The sequence below is a fragment of the Eurosta solidaginis genome, chromosome 1 (assembly GCF_040869045.1).
Source record: "Eurosta solidaginis isolate ZX-2024a chromosome 1, ASM4086904v1, whole genome shotgun sequence".
Taxonomy (NCBI): Eukaryota; Metazoa; Arthropoda; class Insecta; order Diptera; family Tephritidae; genus Eurosta; species Eurosta solidaginis.
This window is the reverse complement of record NC_090319.1, coordinates 154,522,173-154,549,808: the sequence shown is the minus strand read 5'-3', so window position 1 is coordinate 154,549,808 and position 27,636 is coordinate 154,522,173. Positions and strand designations below refer to the sequence as shown.

The window sequence follows — 27,636 nt, the reverse complement described above, 5'->3', positions numbered from 1 at the left end:
ACATTGAAGCTCCTGTTAGGCAGTTGACAGATAAGATATCGTTAGCTTAATGTGAAAAAGTGCTAAGTCACTTTTTTCGAATTTTACAGGAGATGAAAAAAACTGACTAATTTTTGAAATAACCATTTTTTTTCAAAACTGTGAATGAGGATACCTTAGTTGCAATACTTTTGAGAGTAGAAGCTTTGAAAAAGATAAATAAAAGTCATGTATGCTAACCCACAAGCTATTTTATGACTTAGCACAATTTCCTCACTCAAAACAAATTTTTTCTCATGACAGCACTTTTTACTCAATATGTTTCTCCATCACTCCTCCCCTTTAATGATTGAAATATAACACTAAAACTATATATTTCACAAAAAATTCTATTTATTTGTCAAACTATTTCTAACTATTGGCGGCCACCGTGGTGTGATGGTAGCGTGCTCCGCCTACCACACCGAATGCCCTAGGTTCACACCCCGGGCAAAGCAACATCAAAATTTTAGAAATAACGTTTTTCAATTAGAAGAAAATTATTCTAAGCGGGTTCGCCCCTCGGCAGTGTTTGGCAAGCACTCCGAGTGTATTTCTGCCATGAACAGATCTCAGTGAAAACTGATCTGCCTCGCAGATGCCGTTCGGAGTCGGCATAAAACAAGTAGGTCCCGTCCCGCCAATTTGTAGGAAAAATTAAAAAAGAGTACAACGTAAATTGCAAGAGAAGCTCGGTTAAAAATCTCTTCGGAGGTTATCGCGCCTTACATTTATTTATTTATTTATTTTATTTCTAACGATTCTGATCTAGACTCATTTGCCGGATGGTGCGCAGGCAATAACTTATTTTTAAATTCAAGCAAATGCTGTGTTGTGTCTTATTCCATAAAGACAACTGCCACATGCTTTATCTACAAACTAAATGCTAAATCTCGTAATCTTTGTCAAGAGAGTTAAGACTTGGGTGTAATTTTTGACTCCAAACTCTCTTTTTCTAGTCACATTGATTTCGTTGTTTCAAAATTTGATGTAATGGTTGGGTTCAGTAGACGAAACACCAGTGACTTTAAGGACCCTATGACGTTGAAGGCACTTTATATATCCTTGGTCAGAAGTGGTATTGAATATTGCTCAATAATATGGAATCCTTTCTATGAATCTAACTCCTATAAAATTGAAAAAGTTCCAAAATTTTTTACAAAATTGCTTTACGTATGCTTCCTGGCCAGCCGGCCTCCCATCATATACCAGCAGTCACAAATTGCTTAGTCTTCAGGCCTTGCGTTACAGAAGAACTTTCATCGCACTCATGCTTGCCTATAATGCAATAAACCCTAGCACGAATTGCTCTGATTTATCTACTTTATTCATTCCATATATTCCACTGCGTGATCTTCGGCATAATAGATTATTTATACAAATAACTCATAAAACGAATTATGCTATGAATGAACCTATAAGTAGGACTATACATCTAGCAAATCGATTCAGTAGTGTTATTAATTTTAATAACAGCTTATATAAATTTAAGCTTGAATTGTTTTATATTTTTAACTAGTCTGTAAGAAAGCATGTAGTTATCGACATGTAAGAATTGAAGTAGATTATAGTCACCGCAAAGCATTTATCATACACCAAAGGCATGTCTCAATTGGGTAAATTCAATTTCAAGGGGTCCCTGCAAAAATCGTTGGACCATGTGGTCCTCTGGAGTACTTACCACTGTACTCCACTGTAATGTACCAATGGACCAACTCATATTTCTACACGAACATATTGTAAGCCGATCATTGCTCGTTTTTAACGATTGTAATCACTGCACGATGTTTATTGGACTGTAGGTACTCCATGGATTACTCTGATGTAATGCGGAGCTGGAGTATATGGTCCCGTCCTAGGACATCGCAATGTTAATTGGACCATATTTTTTGTATGAATTGTGGTTAATTTGGAGCACTCGGTTGGTCCATAGCGAGTACTCCATACATGCATGCATGGAGTACTCGCGATTTTTGCAGGGGTTGTGTTCGCCCTCTCAAGGGGTTGCCAGCACAATATATAGCTTCTCCAACCCAATTGTCAACTCACCTAACCGTGGCGAATCCTGTTTCATTAACAGCCGAGGCTCTAGCGACCCCAAGTTCCTCATGGAACTAGGGGTAGGGAGGTCGGGATGGCCTAGGTTTAATGTGGTCATATCAATCGTTCCCGAGATGGTCGAGCTAGTAGTACCTTAATATTGCCTTGTTACCGGAACGTACTGGATCTATATCCGGCAAAGGGCCATCAACATCGGTAACACTCCCCAAAGCCTTCGGGGAGTGTCTTTATCGTTGATACAACAACAAGAACGAACCAAGCACTTTTAGACTGAATGAATTAAATAAATAAATAAAATGCGCGCACAAAGAATTGACTAGTAATTCAGATTGATATTATTGACAGGTTGACTTAGCACATTTTTTTTAAAAGCTGACGACTTAGCACATTTACACATCATTGCCCACACCACGTAAAAATGAAAAATTTAAATATTTTTTGGTAATAGTCTAGTTGAGGGGTCGACTGCTAATACGCTACCAAAAATATCGAGAGGTGTCAAACGACGCGTCTTGACATCAGTATTAATAATCCGAAGGCGGAAAATAAAAAGTTTAACTCGTTCAAAAGATATTAACGAAAAACCGAAAAAAGGCTCGCGGATACCTCCGAAACCGGGGGTGGGATCCATAGCATTTTTGCGCACAACACCTTTCTGTGTGGCGGTCTTGTTGTTGTTGTTGTTGTAGCAGTGCTTCGCCCCACCTAACAGCCGTGACCGATCACAAATTGTCATCAATATCCTCTAACGGGAGTCCGAGGAAACTTGCTGTTTCAACAGGGGTGGACCATAAGGAAAGGGGCGTTGGTTCCACATTACAATTAAAGAGATGGTTGGTGTCATGTGGGGACACATTGCAGGCGGGGCATACATTTTGTATGTCGGGGTTGATTCTGGATAGGTAAGAGTTTAACCTGTTACAGTATCCAGAACGAAGTTGAGCAAGAGTGACACGCGTTTCACTGGGGAGTATGCGTTCCTCTTCCGCGAGTTTTGGATACTTTTCTTTGCAATTCCCGGCATAACGGTCCGACGCCAGTTTGTGGAGTTCACCAAGGACCTGCTTGTGTTTTTTGCTTCATACGGCTGAGTCCTCAGGTGCAGTATTTCCTCAAAATGCTTACGGAGATGACTCCTTAAGCTCCTAGGCGGTGCTGGTTCATCAATCAAATGTCTGTTGGGATGCTCAGGTTTCTGGGTATTCAACAGGAACTGTTTGGTCAGCATCTCATTTCTCTCCCTGATGGGGAGTATTCTCGCCTCATTATGCAGATGGTGTTCTGGGGACATAAGAAGACAGCCCGTGGCGATTCTGAGGGCAGTATTTTGGCAGGCCTGTATCTTCTTCCAGTGGGTAATTTTTCGGCTTGGCGACCATATGGGTGACGCGTAGCACGTAATCGGCTGGCTAATTGCCTTGTATGTAGTCATGAGCGTTTCTTTATCTTTTCCCCATGTACTGCCAGCGAGAGATTTGAGGATTTTGTTACGGCTCTGAATTCTCGGAACAATTGCGGCTGCGTGCTCACTAAAATGTAGATCCTGATCAAATGTCACACCCAAGATTTTGGGGTGTAGGACAGTCGGTAGCGTAGTGCCATAGACGTGGATGTTCAAAATGGTCGACATTTGGGACGTCCATGTTGTAAATAAGGTCGCGGAAGATTTAGTCGGTGATAATGCTAGGTTTCGCGAGGCGAAAAAACTGGAGAGATCAGGGAGGTAGCCGTTTATTCTATTGCATAGCTCATCGATCTGTGGGTCTGGGATTCAAGGGGTTGTGTAGCGCAACATATAGCTTCTCCAACCCAATTGTCAACCTCACTTTCGAGCGGCGAATCCCGTTTCACTAACAGACGGGGCTCTGGCGACCCCAAGCTCCTCATGGAACTTTGGGGTGGGGAGGGAGGGATGGCCTGAAGGTTCAATGTGGCCATATAAATCGTTCCCGAGATGGTCGGGTCAGCACCTTAATGGTGCTGTGTTACCGGAGCGTATCGGATCTGTATCCGACAAAGGACCATCACATCGATAACACTCCCCAAAGCCTTCGGGGAGTAACCTAATCGCTACAACAACAACAACATCTGTGGGTCTGGGCCTGTGGCCATTATTGTGCAGTCATCGGCGTAGGAAAAAATTGTGACCCGTCCGGTGGTGAAGGTAGCTTAGATATGTAGAAATTAAACAAAAGTGGGCACAGGACACCACCCTGTGGCACCCCCTGTTTAATCCTTCTTGGTTTTGATGTTTCGTTTCTAAATTGCACCGATGCCTGCCGACCACCCAGATAATTTGCGGTCCACCTTTTAAGACATGGGGGAAGGGTAGACCCTTCCAGGTCTTGCAGTAACGAGCCATGGTTGACCGTATCGAAAGCTTTTGATAGGTCTAGCGCTACGAGTACTGTTCTATGGTGGGGGTTTTGATTTAAACCGCAATTTATCTTGGTGCTAATGGCATTTAGCGCGGTGGTAGTGCTATGGAGTTTTCTGAAGCCATGCTGATGACAGGCTAGTTGCAAATTTGCTTGGAAATAGGGGAGCAAAATGGCTTCAAGCGTCTTTGCTACTGGCGATAGGAGATATCGGACGATACGACTCGGCTTTAGTAGCGGGACCACCTTGGCCATTTTCCATTTTTCGGGTATGACAAAGGTGGAAAGAGACAGGTTGAAGACATGCGCTAAATATTTGAAACCCTCTTTCCCTAGGCTGTTAAGCATCGTCATGGCTATGCCGTCTGGGCCCACTGCTTTGGATGGTTTAGCGTGACCAATGGCGTCCTCAACCTCTTTAGCGGTGATGGTGATTGGTGACGCGCTGAATTTGTGTTTATGTGCGTGTCTGTTGGCCCTCCGTCTATCTTTGTCGACCGTAGAATGCATTATATATTGTCGGCAGAAAGCGCTCGCGCATTTTTTCGCATCCGACAGCACTTTATCGCCAAAGGCGATGGAAACTTTGTCTTTGTGCTTAGACGGATTTGATAGGGACTTTACGGTGGACCAAAGTTTACCCACACCGGTAGAGAGGTTACAACCTCTTAGGTGCTCCTCCCATTTCGCCCGCTTGTGTTCATCCACAAGCAATCTGATGCGTTGTTTTATATCCCTTATTTGGGGGTCGCCTGGATCAAGCTAACTTATAAGGTCACGTTCTCTCGCTAAGTTTGCGGCCTCCGCCGGGAAGTGGGGCCGAATTTCCCCTTGGCGGGCATCAGTCGGGATAGGGAGGGCAACAAAGAGGATGTCTGTAAAAGATTTATATTCGTCCCACTTTCCTTTTGTGAACTTTATGAAAGTGCGTTTTTCTGTGACGATGAAGTCGGCAGTACGCTCGAGCGAAATAAGTATAGGCAGGTGGTCGGGTGCCAATGTTACCATCGGCTGCCAGTTGACGCAGTTTACGAGTTCTGCGCTCACGATTGAGACTCTGGCGAACTGTGACAGCTTCCTACCATACGTGTGGGGGCGTCTCCGTTTATTGTGCAGAACGTCGTTTCTTCTATTTGATCCAACATCTCACCCCTACTGTCCGCCCGCAAATTTGAATGCCATAGATCGTGATGGACATTGAAATCGCCTAATACAATGCGATTATTGCCAGTGAGTAAGGCGCTGATATTAGGGCAGTATCCACTGGGACAACAGGTGGCAGGAGGGATGTAGATGTTGATGATTTCTAGGTTTGCATCGCCTGACCGGACAGATAGGCCTTGACATTCTAAGACATTGTCCCTGCGGTCGATGCCAGGATCAAATATATAATATTGCACAGAGTGGTGTATGATAAACGCGAGTCCGCCTCCATTTCCGCTCTCGCGATCTTTTCTGTGGACATTATACCCAGAGCAGGTCTGCAATGCAGATCTTGCTATGAGTTTAGTCTCTTGAATCGCAGCAATGCGGATGTTGTGCCGCTTCATGAAATCGACTATCTCCGTAATCTTCGCAGTTAGTCCATTACAGTTTAACTACAGAATTCTGAAGTGCATGAGGGGAGACGTCGCCACTCTGGGGGTAAGTGACGGGTGACTGCGCCTGGGTTGAGGAAGGCTAGGACGCAATTGCTGTTGTGGCCCTGGGACTGGGCGTCCTTGGGCAAGCATTGGGGTACCCGGATGATTTGGGTTTGCGACCTGGCAACATGGCGCGATGAAACCCGTCGGGGGGTTGCCGTCGTGGAGACCAGAACTTCTAGGAAAGTGGCACCACCCAAGGCAGGAGCTGCATTGGGCGGATGTCGCAAACATATATATTCTGTGCTGGCAAACCGTGCAAACGGAGGTAGGGACTAAGAGTCTGTTTCCCTGACCTACATGATTGCTGCCGGAAAAGAGTGGGGGAGAAGACGGGGGCAGGGGCTGATGCTCAGCATTGCTACCGACTCTACTACGAAGATAGTAGTTATGAGTAGTAGCAGCTGTTTGAGTTGTTGACGCCCGGGGCGCGAGCAGCAGCGCGGTACTTGTTGTGGCTTGCTGAGCAGCGGGGCTGCTGGCAGGTAGTGGGGGGCGCTTAGGCGTAGACTAAGGGACGCCCTTGGGCGTGAACAGCAAGGAGCCACAAAAGATTTATAAAAGTTACGTGGACGTCGGGTTTTGGGATCAAGCCCAGAACAACCTGTCCGATGCAACCATCCCTTACACGAGACACACTGAACAGAGTATGACCGTCCTAAAAAGTCTTTTCCGGCAGATGCAGCAAAACCATTTCTCAGGACCGGGGTCAGGAGATGGATCCGGATTGGATTCGAGCATATGGAGCAGTCCCACTGCAAGGAGCTGCTGGGAGGATGACAATTTGTGGGAGGGACGCAACAAATTAAACGGGGTTATACTGAAATGACAGTCCTGGGTCGGGAAAAATCCCGAGTCGTTCCGGGGGGAATATTTTGGGTAATAGTCTAGTTGAGGGGTCGACTGCTAATACGCTACCAAATATCGAGGGAGGTGTCAAACGACGCGTCTTGACATCAGTATTAATAATCCGAAAGCGGAAAATAAATATTTTAACGCGTTCAAAAGATATTAACGAAAAACCGAAAAAAGACCCGCGGGTACCTCCGAAACCGGGGGTCGGATCCATAGTATTTTTGCGCAGAACACCTTTCTGCGTTGGCGGCCTTCGGCCGCGCTTATAAAATATAACCCTGGGCTACGCCATGGCAATTCCGGGTGTGTGGTATAACCGTGGCTACCGCCACGGTGATGTCCTTCTGCCTAGTACACCCTTCTGCGCAGCATCCCAAATAATATTAGACTACAAATTATTAAAAGTGTTTTACACAAACAAAATACATTGATAGTGTATGTTTGTTTGCATTTATGTCGACGTGCTATCACCTTATAATGTTCTACCAAGATAAAAAGATATTATTGCGGAGCTGGCAACACTATTTTTTGTTTTCGTTTGTTTAATTGGGGTTGGATTTTATATAAGGTGCCACGATTTTCAAACTTTTGTTGATTTGTAGGGTAGAGGGGGTCCTAAAAATCACAAAATTATCATCCGCAACTCTAGGAAACTCATAGTTTATGAAATATAAGCTTTTTAATTTCCAAATTTAGTAAAATTTCAACTTAAGTCCTGCACTTAAAATTCGGGTCGCACATGTCGATAGCGGTATCAAAACACGCGTATTTGCGTCAAGATTCAGAATCCGAAAGCAGAAACTATATTTTTTATCTCGTTTAAAAGTTATTCGCTGAAACACGTCGGTACTATTGTCGTTTTTATACCTTTCATGAAAATGAAATGGTATATTAATTTCGTCACGAAACCGAAAATTGTAAGTCCTTAAAGGAAAATAGATAGACCCACCATTAAGTATACCGAAATAATCAGGTTGAAGAGCTGAGTTGTTTTAGCCATGTCCGTCTGTCCGTCTGTCCGTCTGTCCGTCTGTCTGTTTGTATGCAAACTAGTCCCTCAATTTTTGAGATATCTTGATAAAATTTGGTGAGCAGGTGTATTTGGGTGTCCGATTAGACATTTGTCGGAACCGACCGGATCGGACCACTATAACATATATCCTCCATACAACCGATTTTTCAGAAAAAGAGGATTTTTGTAATATCTTACCCAATTTAACAGATTGAAGCTTCAAACTTCACCATATACTTTCGTATATTGAACATATTGTTGCCTGAAAAAATTTATGAGATCGGTCGTATATATAGTATATATCCCCCACAACCGATTGTTCAGATAAGGAACTTTTCGTAATTACTGCCCTATTTTAAGAGCTAGAGGCTTCAAATTTCAGCGAATGCTTACGTATATAGCATATATTGTTGCCTGAAAAAATCATAAAGATCGGTGGTATATATAGTATATATATGGTGGTATATATAGTATATATATATAGTATATATATATATATTTTCGCAAATTTTAGCCCCATTTTAACAGCTAGAAGCTTCAAATTTCACCGAATATTTACTTATATAGCATATACTGTTGTCTGAAAAAATCATAGAGATCGGTTGTATATATAGTATATCTCATACAACCGATTGTTCATATAAGAAACTTTTCGCAATTTCTACCCCATTTTAACAGCTATAAGCTTCAAAATTGCTTACGTATATAGCATATATTGTTGTCTGAAAAAATCATAGAGATCGGTTGTATATATAGTATATATCTCATACAACCGATTGTTCAGATAAGAAACTTTTCGCAATTTCTACCCCATTTTAACAGCTATAAGCTTCAAATTTCACTGATTGCTTACGTATATAGCATATATTGTTGTCTGAAAAAATCATAGAGATCGGTTCTATATATAGTATATATCTCATACAACCGATTGTTCAGATAAGAAACTTTTCGCAATTTCTACCCCATTTTAACAGCTAGAAGCTTCAAATTTTACCAACTGCTTACGTGTATAGCATATATTGATGTCTGAAAAAATCATTGAGATCGGTGATATACATAGTATATATCTCATACAACCGATTGTTCAGATAAGAAACTTTGCGCAATTTCTGCCCCGTTTTAACAGTTAGAAGCTTCAAATTTCACAAAATGCTTTCGTATATAGCATATATTGTTGTCTGAAAAAATCATAGAGATCGGTCGTATATATATTATATACTTCATATAAACTGTCATATTGACCCCTTTTTTACGGCTAGAAGCTTCAAGATTCATCAAATTTCATCAAATAATTACGTTTACGTCATATATTTTTGAAATACGTGATTCGTAGCCATAGTTTTTACATGCAGACCACAAAAAACGTGAAGCTTTGCATCCTCACACAGATTACCTACCTATTTTTTATTTTATATTTATCTTAAAATCGTTTAGATATGTTCAAATTTCACCAAATGCTTACGTGTATAGCATATATTGTTGTCTGAGAAAATCATAGATACCGGTGGTATATATAGTATATATCCCATACAACCGATTGTTCAGATAAGAAACTTTGCGCAATTTCTTCCCCATTTTAACAGTTATAAGCTTCAAATTTCACCGATTGCTTACGTATATAGTATGTATTGTTGTGTCAAAAAATCATAGAGATCGGTGATATATATAATATGTATATGATGGTATATATAGTATATATATATAGTATATAAATATTTTTTTTACGATTTCGGCCCCATTTTAACAGCTAGAAGCTTCAAATTTCACCAACTGCTTACGTGTATAGCATATATTGATGTCTGAAAAAATCATTGAGATCGGTGGTACACATAGTATATATCTCATACAACCGATTGTTCAGATAAACTTTGCGCAATTTCTGCCCCGTTTTAACAGTTAGAAGCTTCAAATTTCACAAAATGCTTACGTATATAGCATATATTGTTGTCTGAAAAAATCATAGAGATCGGTCGTATATATATTATATACTTCATATAAACTGTCATTTTGACCACTTTTTTACGGCTAGAATCTTCAAAATTCATCAAATTTCATCAAATAGTTACGTTTTCGTCATATATTTTTGAAATACGTGATTCGTAGTCATAGTTTTTACACGCAGACCACAAAAAACCTGAAACTTTGCATCCTCACACAAAGTACCTACCCGTTTTTTATTTTATATTTATCTTAAAAATCGTTAAGGTATGTAGATGTGTTCACTATATATTTCTTATCTTATACATGCGATTATTCGGAGATTACGAACGGGATAAGATTATTGTTCAGCCCCATTCATGAAAGGTATGAAGTCTTCGGCACAGCCGAAGACAGTCCCGTTCTTACTTGTTTAGTTGTTGCAATTAAACAAACAAAAACAAAAAATAGTGTTGCCAGCTCCGCAACAATATCTTTTTATCTTGGTAGAACATTATAAGGTGGTGGCACGTCGACATAAATGCAAACAAACATACACTATCAATGTATTTTGTTTGTGTAAAACACTTTTAATAATTTGTAGTCTACTATTATTTGGGATGCTGCGCAGAAGGGTGTACTACGCAGAAGGACATCTCCGTGGCGGTAGCCACGGTTATATCACACACCCGGAGTTGGCATGGCGTAGCCCAGTTATTTTTTATAAGCGCGGCCGAAGGCCGCCTATGCAGAAAGGTGTTCTACGCAGAATTACCGTTGGAATCAGTCTTGACATCAGTATTAATAATCCGAAGGCGGAAAATAAAAATATTAACGAAAAACCGAAAAAAGACCCACGGGTACCTCCGAAACCGGGATCCATATTATTTTTGCCCAGAATACCTTTCTGAGTTGGCGGCCTTCGGCCGCGCTTATAAAAAATAACCCTGGGCTACCGCCACGGTGATGCACAAATTTTTTTGTGGGTACACCACAACAACAACCACAACCACATGAAAATCGCCAACTTCCACTGCAAATATCTCCGGACATATATCAAATTTTTCTTTTCCGCCATCGGATTATTGTTTTCGAGATTAATACGCGTCTTTTGACATCTCTCTCGATATTTTTGGTAGCGTATTAGCAGTCGACCCCTCAACTAGACTATTACCAAATCTCTATGAAGTTGGATTTTTTATTTTTTTTTTGTTTTTGACAAATGTATGTATTCTGCACTGGTTCCAATTAAATACATTAATTTCAAATTATTCAGAGAATTACAAAACAAAATACATTGATAGTGTATGTTTGTTTGCATTTATGTCGACGTGCCACCACCTTATAATGTTCTACCAAGATAAAAAGATATTGTTGCGGGGCTGGCAACACTATTTTTTGTTTTCGTTTGTTTAATTGCAACAACGAAAAAAGCGACGGTAATAGTCTAGTATAGCCCAGGGTTATTTTTTATAAGCGCGGCCGAAGGCCGCCTATGGAGAAAGGTGTTCTACGCAGAAATACCGTTGGAATCAGCATAAAAATCTCTGGTAATAGTCTAGTTGAGGGGTAGACTGCTAATACGCTACCAAAAAAATCGAGAGAGGTGTCAAACGACGCGTCTTGACATCAGTATTAATCCGAAAAATAAAAATTTTAAAGCGTTCAAAAGATATTAAGATATTTTTGCGAAGAACACCTTTCAGGACTTAAGTTGAAATTTTGCTAATAGTCTAGTTGAGGGGTCGACTGCTAATACGCTACCAAAAATATCGAGAGAGGTGTATGTTTGTTTGCATTTATGTCGACGTGCCACCACCTTATAATGTTCTACCAAGATAAAAAGATATTGTTGCGGGGCTGGCAACACTATTTTTTGTTTTCGTTTGTTTAATTGCAACAACGAAAAAAGCGACGGTAATAGTCTAGTATAGCCCAGGGTTATTTTTTATAAGCGCGGCCGAAGGCAGCTATGGAGAAAGGTGTTCTATGCAGAAATACCGTTGGAATCAGCATAAAAATCTCTGGTAATAGTCTAGTTAGGGGTCGACTGCTAATACGCTACCAAAAAAATCGAAAGAGGTGTCAAACGACGCGTCTTGACATCAGTATTAATAATCCGGAAAATAAAAATTTTAAAGCGTTCAAAAGATATTAAGGTATTTTTGCGAAGAACACCTTTCAGGACTTAAGTTGAAATTTTGGTAATAGTCTAGTTGAGGGGTCGACTGCTAATACGCTACCACAAATCTCTGTCCGGAGATATTTGCAGTTGAAGTTGGCGATTTTGATGTGGTTGTTGTGTTGGAACCCACCAAAAAAATTGTGCATCACCGTAGCGGTAGCCACGGTTATACCACACACCCGGACTTGGCATGATGTACCCCCAGCGGGCTAGGGGATCAGAATATACCCGCGGTAGGTATGCCTGTCGTAAGAGGCGACTAAAGTACCATATTCAAGGGGCTGTGTAGCGCAACCCTTCAGGTTGCCAGCACAATATATAGCTTCTCCAAATCCAATTGTCAACCTCACCTATCCGCGGCGAATCCTGTTTCACTAACAGACGAGGCTCTGGCCACCCCAAGCTCCTCATTGAATTTGGGGGTAGGGAGGGAGGGAATGGCCTGAAGGTTTAATGTGCCCACATAAATCGTTTCCGAGATGGTCGGGCTAGCACCTTAATGGTGCCATGGTACCGGAGCGTACCGGATTTGTATCCGGCAAAGGACCATCACATCGACGACACTCCGCAAAGCCTTCGGGGAGCAACCTTATCGCTACAACAACAACAACAACAACAACAACAACAACAACAACAACAACAACAACAACTTGGCATGATGTAGCCCAGGGCTATTTTTTATAAGCGCGGCCGGTGCCGCCAACGCAGAAAGGTGTTCTGCGCAAAAATACTATGGATTCCATTCCCGGTTTCGGAGGTACCCACGGGTCTTTTTCCGGTTTTTCGTTAATATCTTTTGAACGAGTTAAAATTTTTATTCTCCGCCTTCGGATTATTAATACTGATGTCAAGACGCGTCGTTTGACACCTCTCGATATTTTTGGTAGCGTATTAGCAGTCGACCCCTCAACTAGACTATTACCGAAATTTTACTAAATTTGGAAATTAAAAAGCTTATATTTCATAAACTAAGAGATTCCTAGAGTTGCGGGTGATAATTTTGTGATTTTTAGGACCCCCTCTACCCCTACAAATCAACAAAAGTTTGAAAATCGTGGCACCTTATATAAAATCCAACCGCTACCGCCACGGTGATGCACAATTTTTTTTTGTGGTTACACAACAACAACCACATTAAAATCGCCAGCTTCAACTGCAAATATCTCCGGACATATATAAAATTTTTCGGATTATTGTTCGCGATATTAATACGCGTATTGTGATACCTCACTCGAAAATCTTGGCCCAACTTTAGGGTGGGTACCGTAAACTGCACTGCTACCAAAAATAAGGTAATAGTCTAGTTGAGGGGTCGACTGCTAATACGCTACCAAAAATATCGAGATAGGTGTCAAAAGACGCGTCTTGACATCAGTATTAATAATCCGAAGGCGGAAAATAAAAATATTAACGCGTTCAAAAGATATTAACGAAAAACCGAAAAAAGACCCGCGGGTACCTCCGAAACCGGGGGTCGGATCCATAGTATTTTTGCGCAGAACACCTTTCGGCGTTGGCGGCCTTCGGCCGCGCTTATAAAATATAACCCTGGGCTACGCCATGCCACGTCCGGGTGTGTGGTTTAACCGTGGCTACCGCCACGGTGATGCACAATTTTTTTGGTGGGTACAACACAACAACAACCACATGGAAATCGCCAACTTCAACTGCAAATATCTCCGGACAGAGATAAAATTTTTCTTTTCCGCCTTCAGATTATTGTTCTCGAGGTTAATACGCGTCTTTTGACACCTCTCTCGATATTTTTGGTAGCGTATTAGCAGTCGACCCCTCAACTAGACTATTACCTTTTTCTTTTCCGCCTTCGGGTTATTGTTCTCGAGATTGATACGCGTCTTTTGACACCTCTCTCGATATTTTTGGTAGCGTATTAGCAGTCGACCTCTCAACTAGACCATTACCGAGAATTTGAACATCCGTTACAAACCTGCTCTCGTGCTCGGTTGGATTATTAACTTTTAATTTTTGTAACTTTTCAGCAACATTATTTATTTCGCTTTCCTTATCCATAGTGGTGGCATCCAATACTCGTTTGTGTATATTAGGCAGTTCCCTATCCCTTTGGCAAGTTTCACATGTTTGAAAGAATTCTGTCAATGATGAATCATGATTCGGACTGCCAATATATATTGGCATCATATATCTCTGCTGAACTTGCAATATATATTGATGGTATTTACTTAATATATACCCTTCAAAACACGAGTACTGTATAAATAATGTAATACTAGGTACAAACACACGCCATATTGGCAATTTATACCATTTGGGCAATTTATTACGCAATTTATCATATAATAAATTTTAATAATAACAAATTGCCAATTTAAAAAAAATTGCGTAATAAATTGTTTCAAACTGTAAATACAACCTTGTAAAGTGTGTTTATTGAGTAGATTTAAACGTCAGCTGCGCATGGCTCAACTATATGGTTGGCTCATCTCATCAGCTGATATTATTTTTTTCATTTCACTGGAGTAGGAATTGTCAAAAGAGGATGGCAAACTCAAAATGAAACCAAAACATTGAACACATTATCTTACAACACACAAAAATTTTAAAGTTTTATGTTTTCATTCCATTCCATACACCTAATTCCAACACGCACATTTTGACATTCTGAACACAGGTATGTTGTTGCTGTAGAGATGAGCCAACCGGCCATCAAATTACTATTGTGTAAGCTAAATTGAGTTGTATGAACACCACTCAATTTGAATTGATATTGCCTCAATTTATTTTTCTGTTTGAACATAGCATAAGGAAAACTCCTTTGGGAGTACAGGACATGCTCCAAATCTAATCTGTATTCATAGAAAAAATGTGCTCCAATTAACATTGCGATGTCCTAGGAGAGGAGTAGGTGATCCCACTCTCCCCTTGTTTGTGAGTATTCCATACAGTACATACGTGAGAGTACTTTCCAAAGTACTTTCACTGTAGTACTGCATGGAGCAACCACAGAGGATCATATGCCAAAGTCCTTAAGTGGAATTGTGTCGGAAAGAATTATCGAAGTGAATTTAATTTCAAATGAAAGTAAATGAAGAGGTGCCATACAACTTTTATATTTTATACTACGAATATTCTTATGTTATTTAGCATTTGCGTGAATAAAGAAACTTATATTTCTCTATACATACTTTAGTATGTATACATAAAACAAGTGCGCTGTTGAATTTTATCAGAGTTGCCAAAGTAAAATTTTATTATAAGTTATTTGCATGCAATATTTTACTTTTGGCAAGGGTACCCTGCAAAAATTGTTGGATTACGTGTTCCATTTTCTTCATGTTGAAGTACTCTAACAATACTCGTTTGCAATGTGTTTGCGGACCACCATCAGCCGATCATTGCTCGTTTTTTAACGACCGTGATCACGACACGATGACGATCGAACAGAGTTGCCAAAAGTAAAATATTGCATACAAATAACTGATAATAAAATTTTACTATGGAAACTCTGATAAAATGCAACAGCGCACTGGTTTTATGTATACATACTATAGTATGTATAGAGAAATATTAGTTTCTTTATTCACGCAAATGCTAAATAACATAAGAATATTCGTAGTATAAAATATAAAAGCTGTATTGTCCCTCTTCATTTACTTTCATTTTAAATTAAATTCACTTTGATAATTCTTTCCGACATAATTCCTCTTTAGTACTTTGGCATATGATCCTCTGTGGGTGCTCCATGGAGTACAACAGTGAAAGTACTTTGGAAAGTAGTCTCACGTATGTACTCAATGGAATACTCACAAACAAAGCGAGAGTGGGATCACCTACTCCTCTCCTAGGACATCGCAATGTTAATTGGAGCACATTTTTTGTATGAATACAGTTTACATTTGGAGCAGTCCTATACTCTAAAAGGAGTATTCCTTACATTATTTATAGAGTACTCGCGTTTTTTGAAGGGTAGCTGTATTTCGTTGCTAACTGAAGAAATTTAGTACATTTTCTACTACTATTTTCTAAATATTTTTTTAGAAAAAGTGTACACGTAAACTCTTTCTTTGCCAAGAAATAAATGGTTGTGCATTATTTCTTGAAGAAAAAGTGACATTTGGACTTTCAAAAATACTATCGACTGACTCAGGAATGGAAAACACAGCAAAAGCCTCCAAGCGTCAGAAGCGCATATTGCACTTTTCCAGCGAGGAAAAGCGCAACCTTATTTCGGTCGTTAGATCAAAAGATCGGATATGGAATATCGGCGATCCGCTGCATTCAAATAAAAATGCAGAACTTTCACTACCAGTGATGATTCCCAAAATGAGGAAGCGAGTACATCAAAACGCCCTGGTTCTCAATATGAATATGTAAGTTTATGTATATACATACGTATGTATCTTCTATATTATAAATAAATAGCTATTGGTGCCGGGATGAAAGATGCGGTGGGTTCTTCAATTTAGGAACGCAACATCTAAGAAGAGAAGTAGTTACAATAGTATCCTATGCAGACAACCAAATCTTCAGAAACCCTATTCACGACGGGGAATAAGCAGATTAATGACGAACTAGATATACACATCGACGGTACTAGGTTACCGACAGTCACCCAACGCAAAATCCTTGGTGTGACATTCGATGGTGGCCTCTGCTTCCACGAACATGACACCGCAGTCGCCTCTAAAGTACAAAGTCGCAACAAAATTCTCAAGTCCCTTGCTGGCAGCATCTGGGGTAAAGGCAAAGAAACGTTGCTGAGTACATATAAGGCAATTAGCCAATGTAGTCGCCTGTCAAAATACCGCACCCAAAACTGCAACTGCAAAGACGATAATCATCAAAGAGCGCAATGAAATGTTCACTAAACAGCATCTAATGAATTGTCATCAACCCGGATATCCAGGTCGACAATTATTAGACACTGCTCCGCCTCCCAGGCACGTGACAAAACATCTCCGCAAGTATATGAAGGAAGCCCGACAACTTGTGCCTCCACCGCCGTTTGACAAATTGAAACATTCGAGACTCGCAAGCTTATCCATGATACAAAAAATTGGAAGAGTTGCGCCCGGTGAACATCGTTTTTGGTGGAGTTATCCGGAACGGCAAACGGTAGCCCACTACCGAGGGAGGCGCGCATCTTTCTGATTCAACTTCGTTCTGTATACTGTAGTAGAACAAACGCCTACTTATCCAGAATCAACCCGGACATGTCCGATATGTGTGTAGCCTGCGATGAGTCCCCACATGACAAACCACTTTTTTATTGCGATGTGGACTAACAGATCTAACGACTTACTATCTATGGCCCAACCCTGTCGAAACAGCTGTTTTCCTTGAACTATGATTGATGATCTTGATGAAAACCTATAAGTGGTGGTGGTTTTGCATGAACGGGGGCGAATAACAACATGCGGTGGATGGGATGCTAAGCAGGGGTAGAGATAGGAGCAGTGATAGAGGGAGAGGTAGGTTTACAGGTAGATGTAGGGGCGGAGATAGAGGTAGGCAACTCCCAATTCAGCAGGTTCTCAGCTACCGGAGTTACTCGGAATTTTTTTTTCCTGACCAAGGGCTGTCGTCATGGTATAACCCCGTTTAACCCAGTACACAACACTCAAAAGTTGTCATCAATGGAACAGCACCTCGCAACGGGACTGCTCCTTACCCTCCTGCTCCGGGAAGGCATTGAGGCTAACCCCGGTCCACGGGATTGGTACTGCTGCATTTGTAAGAAAAAAATTCGATGACAACCTGATTGAACGGGGCGAAGCACCGCTACAACAACAACAAGAACAGAGGTAGGTAAAGAGAAAGGGGTAGAAGTAGAGATATGGTTAAAGGAAGGGGTAGTATTAGAGGAGGGGTAGATGTAGGGTTAGTGTCAGTGATAGACGTGAGGGTAGAGGTAGGAGCACAAGCATTTATAATTGCTACGATTTTAGATAATACCAATACTGATTTGCTAACTATTGTTTATTCATAGACTCCCACACCACCGAAACGTTCCCGTTTAGCTAGCCAGCCCCAAAATCAGGAAATATGGCAGAAGTTCGATGACCTTTTGGAAAAACAAGGCAATGCGTTGAAGTTGCGGGAATCGGAGTCGGAGTCTCCATTTAAGGAAGCTTTTGCAGGCTTCGAATTTCTACTGAAGCAGCTTCCGAAGAAGCTAGCTGATGAAGCATGCTGCAACTTTATGTACACGCTGTTACAAAAAGTTGGCGCGGAAAGAGAAAAGTCTTCCTAGACCTATTAGTTCGTAAGCCAGTTCAAACTAAAGAACTATTTTCATATGTCGACGGCTGAGTGGAAAAACAATTTATTTGGAATGCCGATTCGAAAATGCCACAAAAACGTACCTAAAATTCACACTTTTGAAGAGAGTCTTCTTCCAAACTTTTTTTCAAGAATGCCCAATGTTAGAAGTTGTATCAACAAAGCTCTATCTCAGTTGAAAATATCTTTTATCGAGATTTGCCGTTTCCGAAAAAAATTCTTCAATAAAATTTTGAAATAGTTTTTAAAGCGCTTTGGAATCGGTAGTAAAGATAGGGAAAACTTCCACTCAGCCGGGGAATCATAAAAATAGTTCTCTACTTTAAGTTTTTATATACCTTCATAAACTATCAATCAACAGGATAGGATAAAAATTTAAAATGGTTTTAGTCTTATATTTATTTATGAGTTTGTTGCGTTTTTTTTTCGTACAAGTTTTGTGGTAATTCTAATTTGATGACGGGCTTTCAAACTCTGATTAACTTTTCTGAACTCTGTGTAAGTTTTGAAATTTTATTTATATCACATATCTGTTATATTCCGCTATACTTTAAATGAAAATTATTGAAAACTCATAAATAAATATAAGTTTCGAATAAAACCATTTTTAATTTTGAAACTATTCAGTTGATCGGCAGTGTAAAGTTCGTAATATTGATAAGTTAATAAATGTAAACGCGAAAGTTATGTTATGAATTCATTTACTAATTTATTTAAATTTATGTTTTTATGCAGGTATTTTGAGAGCAGCTGCACTAGTGACCTAGAAAATTGAATCTACTTTAAGTTTAGAACGGCCCACAAAGTTCCAAAAAACAACTATTACCTTCAGGTGCTGATGATTGCAATTGGACTACAAAACTGCATACTCAACAAGTAAGGAAGGTTAAGTTCGGGTGTAACCGAACATTACATACTCAGTTGAGAGCTATGGTGACAACATAAGGGAAAATAACCATGTAGGAAAATGAACCGAGGGAAACCCTGGAATATGTTTGTATGACATGTGTATCAAATGAAAGGCATTAAAGAGTATTTTATGAGGGAGTGGGCCATAGTTCTATAGGTGGACGCCATTTAGGGATATAGCCATAAAGGTGGATCAGGGTTGACTCTAGAATGCGTTTGTACGATATGGGTATCAAATGAAAGGTGTTAATGAGTATTTTAAAAGGGAGTAATCCTTAGTTCCATAGGTGGACGCCGTTTCGAGATATCGCCACAAAGGTGGGCCAGGGGTGACTCTAGAATGTGTTTGTACGATATGGGTATCAAATTATAGGTATTAATTAGGGTTTTAAAAGGGAGTGGTGGTTGTTGTATAGGTGGTCGCCTTTTCGAGATATCGCCATAAAGGTGGACCAGGGGTGACTCTAGAATGCGTTTGTACGATATGGGTATCAAATGAAAGGTGTTAATGAGTATTTTAAAAGGGAGTAATCCTTAGTTCCATAGGTGGACGCCGTTTCGATATATCGCCATAAAGGTGGACCAGGGGTGACCCTAGAATTTGTTTGTTCAATATGGGCATCAAACGAATGGTGTTAATGAGTATTTTAAAAGGGAGTGGGCCTTAGTTCTATAGGTGGATGCCGTTTCGAAATATCGCCATAAAGGTGGACCAGGGGTGACTCTAGAATGTGTTTGTACGATATGGGTATCAAATTAAAGGTATTAATGAGGGTTTTAAAAGGGAGTGATGGTTGTTGTATAGGTGGTCGTCTTTTCGAGATATCGCCATAAAGGTGGACCAGGGGTGACTCTAGAATGCGTTTGTACGATATGGGTATCAAATGAAAGGTGTTAATGAGTATTTTAAAAGGGAGTAATCCTTAGTTCCATAGGTGGACGCCGTTTCGAGATATCGCCATAAAGGTGGACCAGGGGTGACCCGAGAATTTGTTTGTACAATATGGGTATCAAAAGAAAGGTGTTAATGAGTATTTTAAAAGGGAGTAATCCTTAGTTCCATAGGTGGATGCCGTTTCGAGATATCGCCATAAAGGTGGACCAGGGGTGACCCTAGAATTTGTTTGTACAATATGGGTATCAAAAGAAAGGTGTTAATGAGTATTTTAAAAGGGAGTGGGCCTTAGTTCTATAGGTGTACGCTTTTTCGAGGTATCGCAATAAAGGTGGACCAGGGGTGACTCTAGACTTTGTTTGTACGATATGGGTATCAAATGAAAGGTGTTAATGAGTATTTTTAAAAGGGAGTGGGCCTTCGTTCTATAGGTGGATGCTGTTTCGAAATATCGCCATAAAGGTGGACCAGGGGTGACTCTAGAATGTGTTTGTACGATATGGGTATCAAATTAAAGATATTAATGAGGGTTTTAAAAGGGAGTGATGGTTGTTGTATAGGTGGTCGCCTTTTCGAGATATCGCCATAAAGGTGGACCAGGGGTGACTCTAGAATGCGTTTGTACGATATGGGTATCAAATGAAAGGTGTTAATGAGTATTTTAAAAGGGAGTAATCCTTAGTTCTATAGGTGGACGCCGTTTCGAGATATCGCCATAAAGGTGGACCAGGGGTGACCCTAGAATTTGTTTGTACAATATGGGTATCAAATGAAAGGTGTTAATGAGTATTTTAAAAGGGCGTGGGACTTAGTTCTATAGGTGGACGCCTTTTCGAGATATCGCCATAAAGGTGGACCAGGGGTGACTCTAGAATAAGTTTGTACGATATGGGTATCAAATTGAAGGTATTAATGAGAGTTTTAAAAGGGAGTGGTGGTAGTTGTATATGTGAAGGCATTTTCCAGATATCGACCAAAATGTGGACCAGGGTGACCCAGAACATCATCTGTTGGATACCGCTAATTTATTTATATATGTAGTACCTGCCAAGATTTTAATGGTTTTTTATTTCGCCCTGCAGAACTTTTTCATTTTCTTCTACTTAATATGGTAGGTGTCACAACCATTTTATAAAGTTTTTTCTAAAGTTATATTTCGCGTCAATAAAACAATCCAATTACCTTACCATGTTTCATCCCTTTTTTCGTATTTGGTATAGAATTATGGCATTTTTTCATTTTTCGTAATTTTCGATATCGAAAAAGTGGGCGTGGTCATAGTCGGATTTCGTTCATTTTTCATACCAAGATAAAGTGAGTTCAAGTAAGCACGTGAACTAAGTTCATTAAAGATATGCCGATTTTTGCTCAAGTTATCGTGTTAACGGCCATGCGGAAGGACAGACGGACGACTGTGTATAAAAACTGGGCGTGGCATCCACGGATTTCGCCCATTTTCACAGAAAACAGTTAACGTCATAAAATCTATGCCCCTACCAAATTTCAAAAGGATTGGTTAATTTTTGTTCGAAGTATGGCGTTAAAAGTATCCTAGACAAATTAAATGAAAAAGGGCGGAGCCACGCCCATTTTGAAATTTTCTTTTATTTTTGTATTTTGTTGCACCATATCATTACTGGAGTTGAATGTTGACATAATTTACTTATATACTGTAAAGATATTAAATTTTTTGTTAAAATTTTACTTAAAAAAAATTTTTTTTTAAAAGTAGGCGTGGTCCTTCTCCGATTTTGCTAATTTTTATTAAGCGTACATATAGTAATAGCAGTAACGTTCCTGCCAAAGTTCATCATGATATCTTCAACGACTGCCAAATTACAGCTTGCAAAACTTCTAAATTACCTTCATTTAAAAGTGGGCGGTGCCACGCCCATTGTCCAAAATTTTACCAATTTTCTATTCTGCGTCACATGTTCAACTCATCTACCAAGTTTCGTCGCTTTATCTGTCTTTTGTAATGAATTATCGCACTTTTTCGGTTTTTCAAAATTTTCGATATCGAAAAAGTTGGCGTGGTTATAGTCCGATATCGTTCATTTTAAATAGCGATCTGAGATGAGTGCTCAGGAATCTACATACCAAATTTCATCAAGATACCTCGAAATTTACTCAAGTTATCGTGTTAACGGACGGACATGGCTCAATCAAATTTTTTTTCGATCCTGATTAATTTGATATATGGAAGTCTATATCTATCTCGATTCCTTTATATATGTACAACCAACCGTTATCCAATCAAACTTAATATACTCTGTGAGCTCTGCTCAACTGAGTATAAAAAGATCTTAAAAATCTGTGGTTGATTCTATTTTCTTGGTCGCCAGTATTTATGTGGTTTTTTACATAAATTATGTTATTAATGAAAATTATATAAAAACAAAAGAAAAATTGCAAATAATTCCATTTTTATCCTTTTCTAATGTTGGTCTTTCCGACAGGGTAAGAATTTGAGTTGTTTTGGAACGATTTTCCGTCATCCCTTGTCAATTTGGTTTGGAGACAAGCCGGTTTCGGCGTTGTGCCATCTTCAGTGTCAATTTTCGTTCTGTGCGATCTGCGTTACGTTGAATGCTTTTATAGTTTTCCATTCTACTGTAATGTTCTTTTTGGTATATCTGCTATATTTTAATATTGAGTAAATTTTTTCTGGGTAGGTTTTTTTTTAAACAATTTATTGGGAAGCAATAAAATACTGAACAAATTTATACTGATGATGAATTATGAGATTTATAAGTTAATTTACATATTCAAGCGTATATGAATGCATATTTAAACGTGCTTGCAAATGTGCATACATACATATCAGCGCTGGGAGATAAGGATTACGTGTGTAATTGATTGCGCATACGATTACAGTAATCATAATTTCATAATACCTTTAAATATGTAAATTTACTTATTAATCACATAATTCTTTATCAGTATAACAATCTCGCGTGTAACTACTCCTACAAATAAAATTATGCTTATACAAAAGCCGCAACATTTTGCCACGGAACGGCTCCCTGTGATGAATTCACGTATTCTTTTAAAACGTTACGCACATACTTTCCATAATCAGACGATCTTCCGCGATAAAATCTTGTTTCGTTTCGATCACTATCCCAATTTTCGGTTTCTCCTATAACCCACTCGCCATTGTTGGTTTCATACCCAGAAAATGTATCTGGACAGTACTCTCCTCGAACCTCGTTTAAGAGGAAATTGTGTAGCAAACAGCATGCTGACACTATTTCTTGGGCACGATCAGGAGAACAAAATAATATTTTGCGCAAACAAAGCCATTTTGTACTTAATATACCGAAAGCATTCTCAATGCATCTTCGAGCTCGGCTGAGGCGGTAGTTAAATATCCGCTCTTCTGTTGTGAGCGTTTTTGAGCAAATGGCTTGATTATTCTCTTACCCAGCGGGAAGGCATCGTCCGCTACGATGAAATGCGGCACTTTCTTTCCATCTATTAGGGTGTCGGCAGGAAATGGTAATTGATCACTTAGTACCTTCGAACCAAATGTCGAATTCTTAAAAATGTTCGAGTCGCCTTCACTGCCGTAAGCGCCCACATCTATGTGCGTAAACTTATACGACGCATCGCAAGAAGCCAAAAGAACAATTGAATGAAATCCCTGTTTGGAAAATAAAACATTTGTTATTCAAATTGATCAACATAGGAATTACGTGCATACACCTGCGAGCACCAAAACAATTCACACATAGTTTGTCAGTTATAAAGATTTGTTAATATATAAATAATAAATGCCAAAGTCAAGCTCTAAGCAAAGCGTTCTATGTGGGACCGGCCTAATGCAATTCCCCACAAATTTGCATTCAACCCGTTTTTGATTGCGTTTCCAATTCCGATGCGTTCGAAAGCGGTTGGTGGTCGGTGAAGGCAAATGCGTGTGGGATTGCATGAAGTCCGATTTACAATATACGAGTATAACATATACAACGAGTATTTATGCCAATTTTAGAGTATGCGAGTTAATGGCTACTCATATCCGTCGTTCTAACAACTCACAGACTGTTGTTCTTGCCATAACCGAATTATGTATGTACGTTTATTTGTGTTTAGCTTGTATGTTCATTTGTCTTTAACTTGCCTTGTAGTTATAGAAAATACTACCACTTTTCGGTGGCGCTCTAATTTGAATATGTTTGCCATCGATAGCTCCGATGCAATTAGGAAAATTCCATTTTTCTTTGTAGCCTTTGGCAACAGCTGTCATTGTTTCCTCATTGCATTCCGCTACTTGGCATTTTAAAGCTTTGCAAATAGCTTGCGAAACATGCGACACTATACTGCCAAAATGCTGCTTGCTTATTCTATAGCAAGAAGCTATGTGTCGACATAAATCTCCACTTGCAAAGTACCTATTAAATTCAATTATTAATTATTTGTAAGAAAATTTTCTGATTTGAGCACACTTACTCCAAAACCATTGCTAGTTTTGCTTTCTCGCTGATGAAATCATCCGGTCTTGTATTTCGTTTACGCATCAGGAACGGTAGTAAAATTTCATAAAGCTTCTCAAAGGTAGCGGGAGTCATCCGGAAATTCTCTTGGAAAAGGGAAGGTGAGCTTTTTAGGTTTTCGAAGTCGGTTTCGAACCTACCCTTTTCATCTCTTTATCGGAGGTACGGACTTACGCGACAGCTTGGAACTTTTTTGCTGCTCCTTGCACCTTCCATAAGAGCAAGCTCCGCGCCCACCATAAAGACCCCTGTATTTAAAATGATAAGGAAATCATTCCTGTAACATAATGGAAGAAAAAAATTAGTGGAGTTGGCAGTAAACTTTAGTACACAAGAGCTGGGTCTATGTACCGGAATGACCTTGCTGCTATTTCATCATATCCCTGTTTAATCCGAGAAGCTTCATTTCTATGAGTGGATGTACGGACTAAACAGAGCAAACATCTATTCCCCGCAAAGATAAACAAAACCTCAATAGGGGACGACGCAGTAAAACTGTGGAGCAGGTACTTTCCGACATCGAAGTAAGGACAATACCTTAGGACGTCTATCTGTTATGATCCAGTCAGGCGTCATGAGGGGACATCCCGTGGCAGCTCTCAGCGCGGCATTTTGGAGAGAGTGAGGGGAGAGTTTCGGGTTGCGCGAGGCGAAGAAACTGGAGGCACATGGGAGATAACTGTTGAGCAAAGCTCATCTACTGGCGGGCCTGGTCCTGCTGCCAGTACAGAGCGATCGTCGGCGTAGGAAACGATCGTTACTCATTCTGGGGGTGAAGGGATTTTAGAGATGTAAAAACTGAACACTAATGGGTAGGCTGAATCGATGATTTTGCGTAAAGCACGTTCACCTTGTCGGGCATCAGTGGGAATGGGGAGATCAGCGAAGGATGTTTCCGTGAATGCAGTAAAGAGGTCCCACTTGGCCTTTTTGAAATTTATGTACATTGGTGGCCTTATAATTAGAAACGAGTTTGGAACATATAATTTGACAAATATGTTTTTGAAATTTATTTCGCCACCTCAAAACTATTATTGAGTAATAATAATGAAACATGTTACCTTTGAGCTCAACAGTAAATGGTCTTCACCATTAATACAATATTCGTGAAAATGAACTAAACACAAAAAGCACCGATTTCAGTTTGGCTATATAATTAAAAACGACAACGACAAAAACTTAAAGATATCTTCAAAAAGTTTGACAAAATCAACATAACCGTTTATACTTTGTAGGATAATCTCTATTTTTGATAACATTTTTCAAAGTTTTAGGTATATTTCGTTCCAACTGCTGGCATGTTTGAACAAATATGACATGCCATTTTTGCTGCACCAGTTGAAAAAAATCCTGGCTATTTCGCGAATTTTTGTCTCTCTTCACTATTGCCCAGAAGTTCTCAATTGGGTTCAGATCAGAATTTTGCGGGGGCCAGCTCAAAACATCAATAATTTGATCCGAAAGCCAATGCTTCACTAACCGTGAAGTGTACTTTGTGTCACTGTCACTGTGTGGAAAATGTAGAGGACTGCCATATTCTCACAATAATATGGTTTCATTACATTCTCCAGCATCAGTTGGTCCATTATCCCTTGAATTCACACAAAGGGGCCCACACCACACCAAGAAAGGGCTCCCCACCGCGTTTCATCGTTTTTAAACTATACCTGGGATTTAAAGCTTTGCTTGGAGGACGCCTCGCAAACAATGGTTACTCAGATTCTTCACGCCAGAGAACTGTTTCAGTATAGTTGATATTTGCTAAGCATTTCCTTTGCAAACCGTAACCGCTTCGTAATATTTTTTTTGATACATACGGTTTTTGTTTGTGCAATGCACCCATGAAGTCCTGACCCTAGCAAGCCTTCTTATCGTCCAAGTGGAGAGTTCTACATTCAATTCAACTTCAGCCTTTTTAGACAATTGCGGTTACATGTGCGTTGAAGCACGCCTAAGATCTTTGAGTGGCTGATTGCCGGGAGCATGGTACTATCGATATGAATAGTTGTTTCAACATCTGCTTGTCCCGCGATGTGAACAGGGTGGTCGAGAAATTGGTCAGTGATAATCATAGTGCATAGGTGCATGATAAAGCATAGGAGATTCCAGTCGAAGGTATTAAAGAAGTTCAATGTTAAGCTATACCAGCTTTTCGTAGATATAAACATTGTGAAGCGAATAAAAAGCACAGAGGCTTCGTTGACTAGGTCATGTTATGCGAATGTATGACAACGTTACGACCCGTAAAGTATTTCTATCGGCAATCGTATTTGGCAGCAAAGGAAGGGGCAACTTCCACAGAGTTGTTAAAACTGGTGGCGAAAGGCTTGAAATTTGTCACTTATCGCGAAACAAGAATAGCTGGTGTAATTTTCTTAATAAACTTGGCACAGGATTACTTAGTCGGATTTTGAGCCTTCTTATTTTTTCATTCCGAAACTCCTGGCCACGAAGGGAGAAGTTGGACACGCAAAAGAAATAATTCAAAAAATTTCTTGAGCATTTACTTTTGATCTGCATACGGCGCTTAAGAGCCTCCTGCGATTTACAACCAGATTGAATTTTGTGTGTGTTAGTGCAGTCGGGTGGCTTCGTGACACACGTATTTGTTGTCGGCTACACGTTGATGAAAATTAAAAATTTTTTCATTTGACGCTAGATTATTTGATGGTCACGGGGTGTGATTGACAAAATAGCAGTGTTGTATTTAGTTTGTGTCGACATTCAAAATGAGCAAGTGCGCGGAAGAACAGCAATTCATATTAAAATTTATTGAAAATTATCAAGGTTTAGCAGCTTTATGGAATTTAATGCTTTTATTATTGTTTAATAAAATTTTTATTAATTTTTTAATATTTAATAAAACTCCTGTAGTAAAAAAAGTCATCATCCGATGACGGCATATTCACATCCGAATGCTAAGGTTTCTCAATGCAAATGTTGATTGATGGCTCTTTATTTGATAGTCGCGGGGAAAGCGTCAAATACCCGACACGCACACATACA

The 27,636-nt window shown here is 39.8% G+C and overlaps 1 protein-coding gene and 2 pseudogenes across 6 annotated transcripts in view; all 3 read right to left on the bottom strand.

Annotated features, from left to right (window-relative positions):
• LOC137236885 (glycerol kinase 2-like) overlaps nucleotides 1-14,148 on the bottom strand; it is a 134,356-nt pseudogene extending 120,208 nt beyond the window's left edge.
• stac (C2 and C2B_Munc13-like domain-containing protein staccato) overlaps nucleotides 1-14,251 on the bottom strand; it is a 2,073,982-nt gene extending 2,059,731 nt beyond the window's left edge. For 2 of the 6 annotated variants that reach the window (XR_010948689.1, XM_067759976.1), the window contains exon 1: nucleotides 14,018-14,251. Coding sequence is in view for 5 of the 6 variants with exons in the window: in XM_067759976.1 (XP_067616077.1) it covers nucleotides 14,018-14,229 (212 nt within the window). In the remaining variant the exon portion in view is untranslated. The remainder of the gene's footprint in view (nucleotides 1-14,017) is intronic. The other 4 variants (XM_067759977.1, XM_067759979.1, XM_067759975.1 and 1 more) reach the window with 2 other exon arrangements.
• Nucleotides 14,252-23,009: 8,758 nt separating this feature from the next.
• On the bottom strand, nucleotides 23,010-24,736 carry LOC137239185 (putative nuclease HARBI1; annotated as a pseudogene).
• Nucleotides 24,737-27,636: the final 2,900 nt, after the last annotated feature.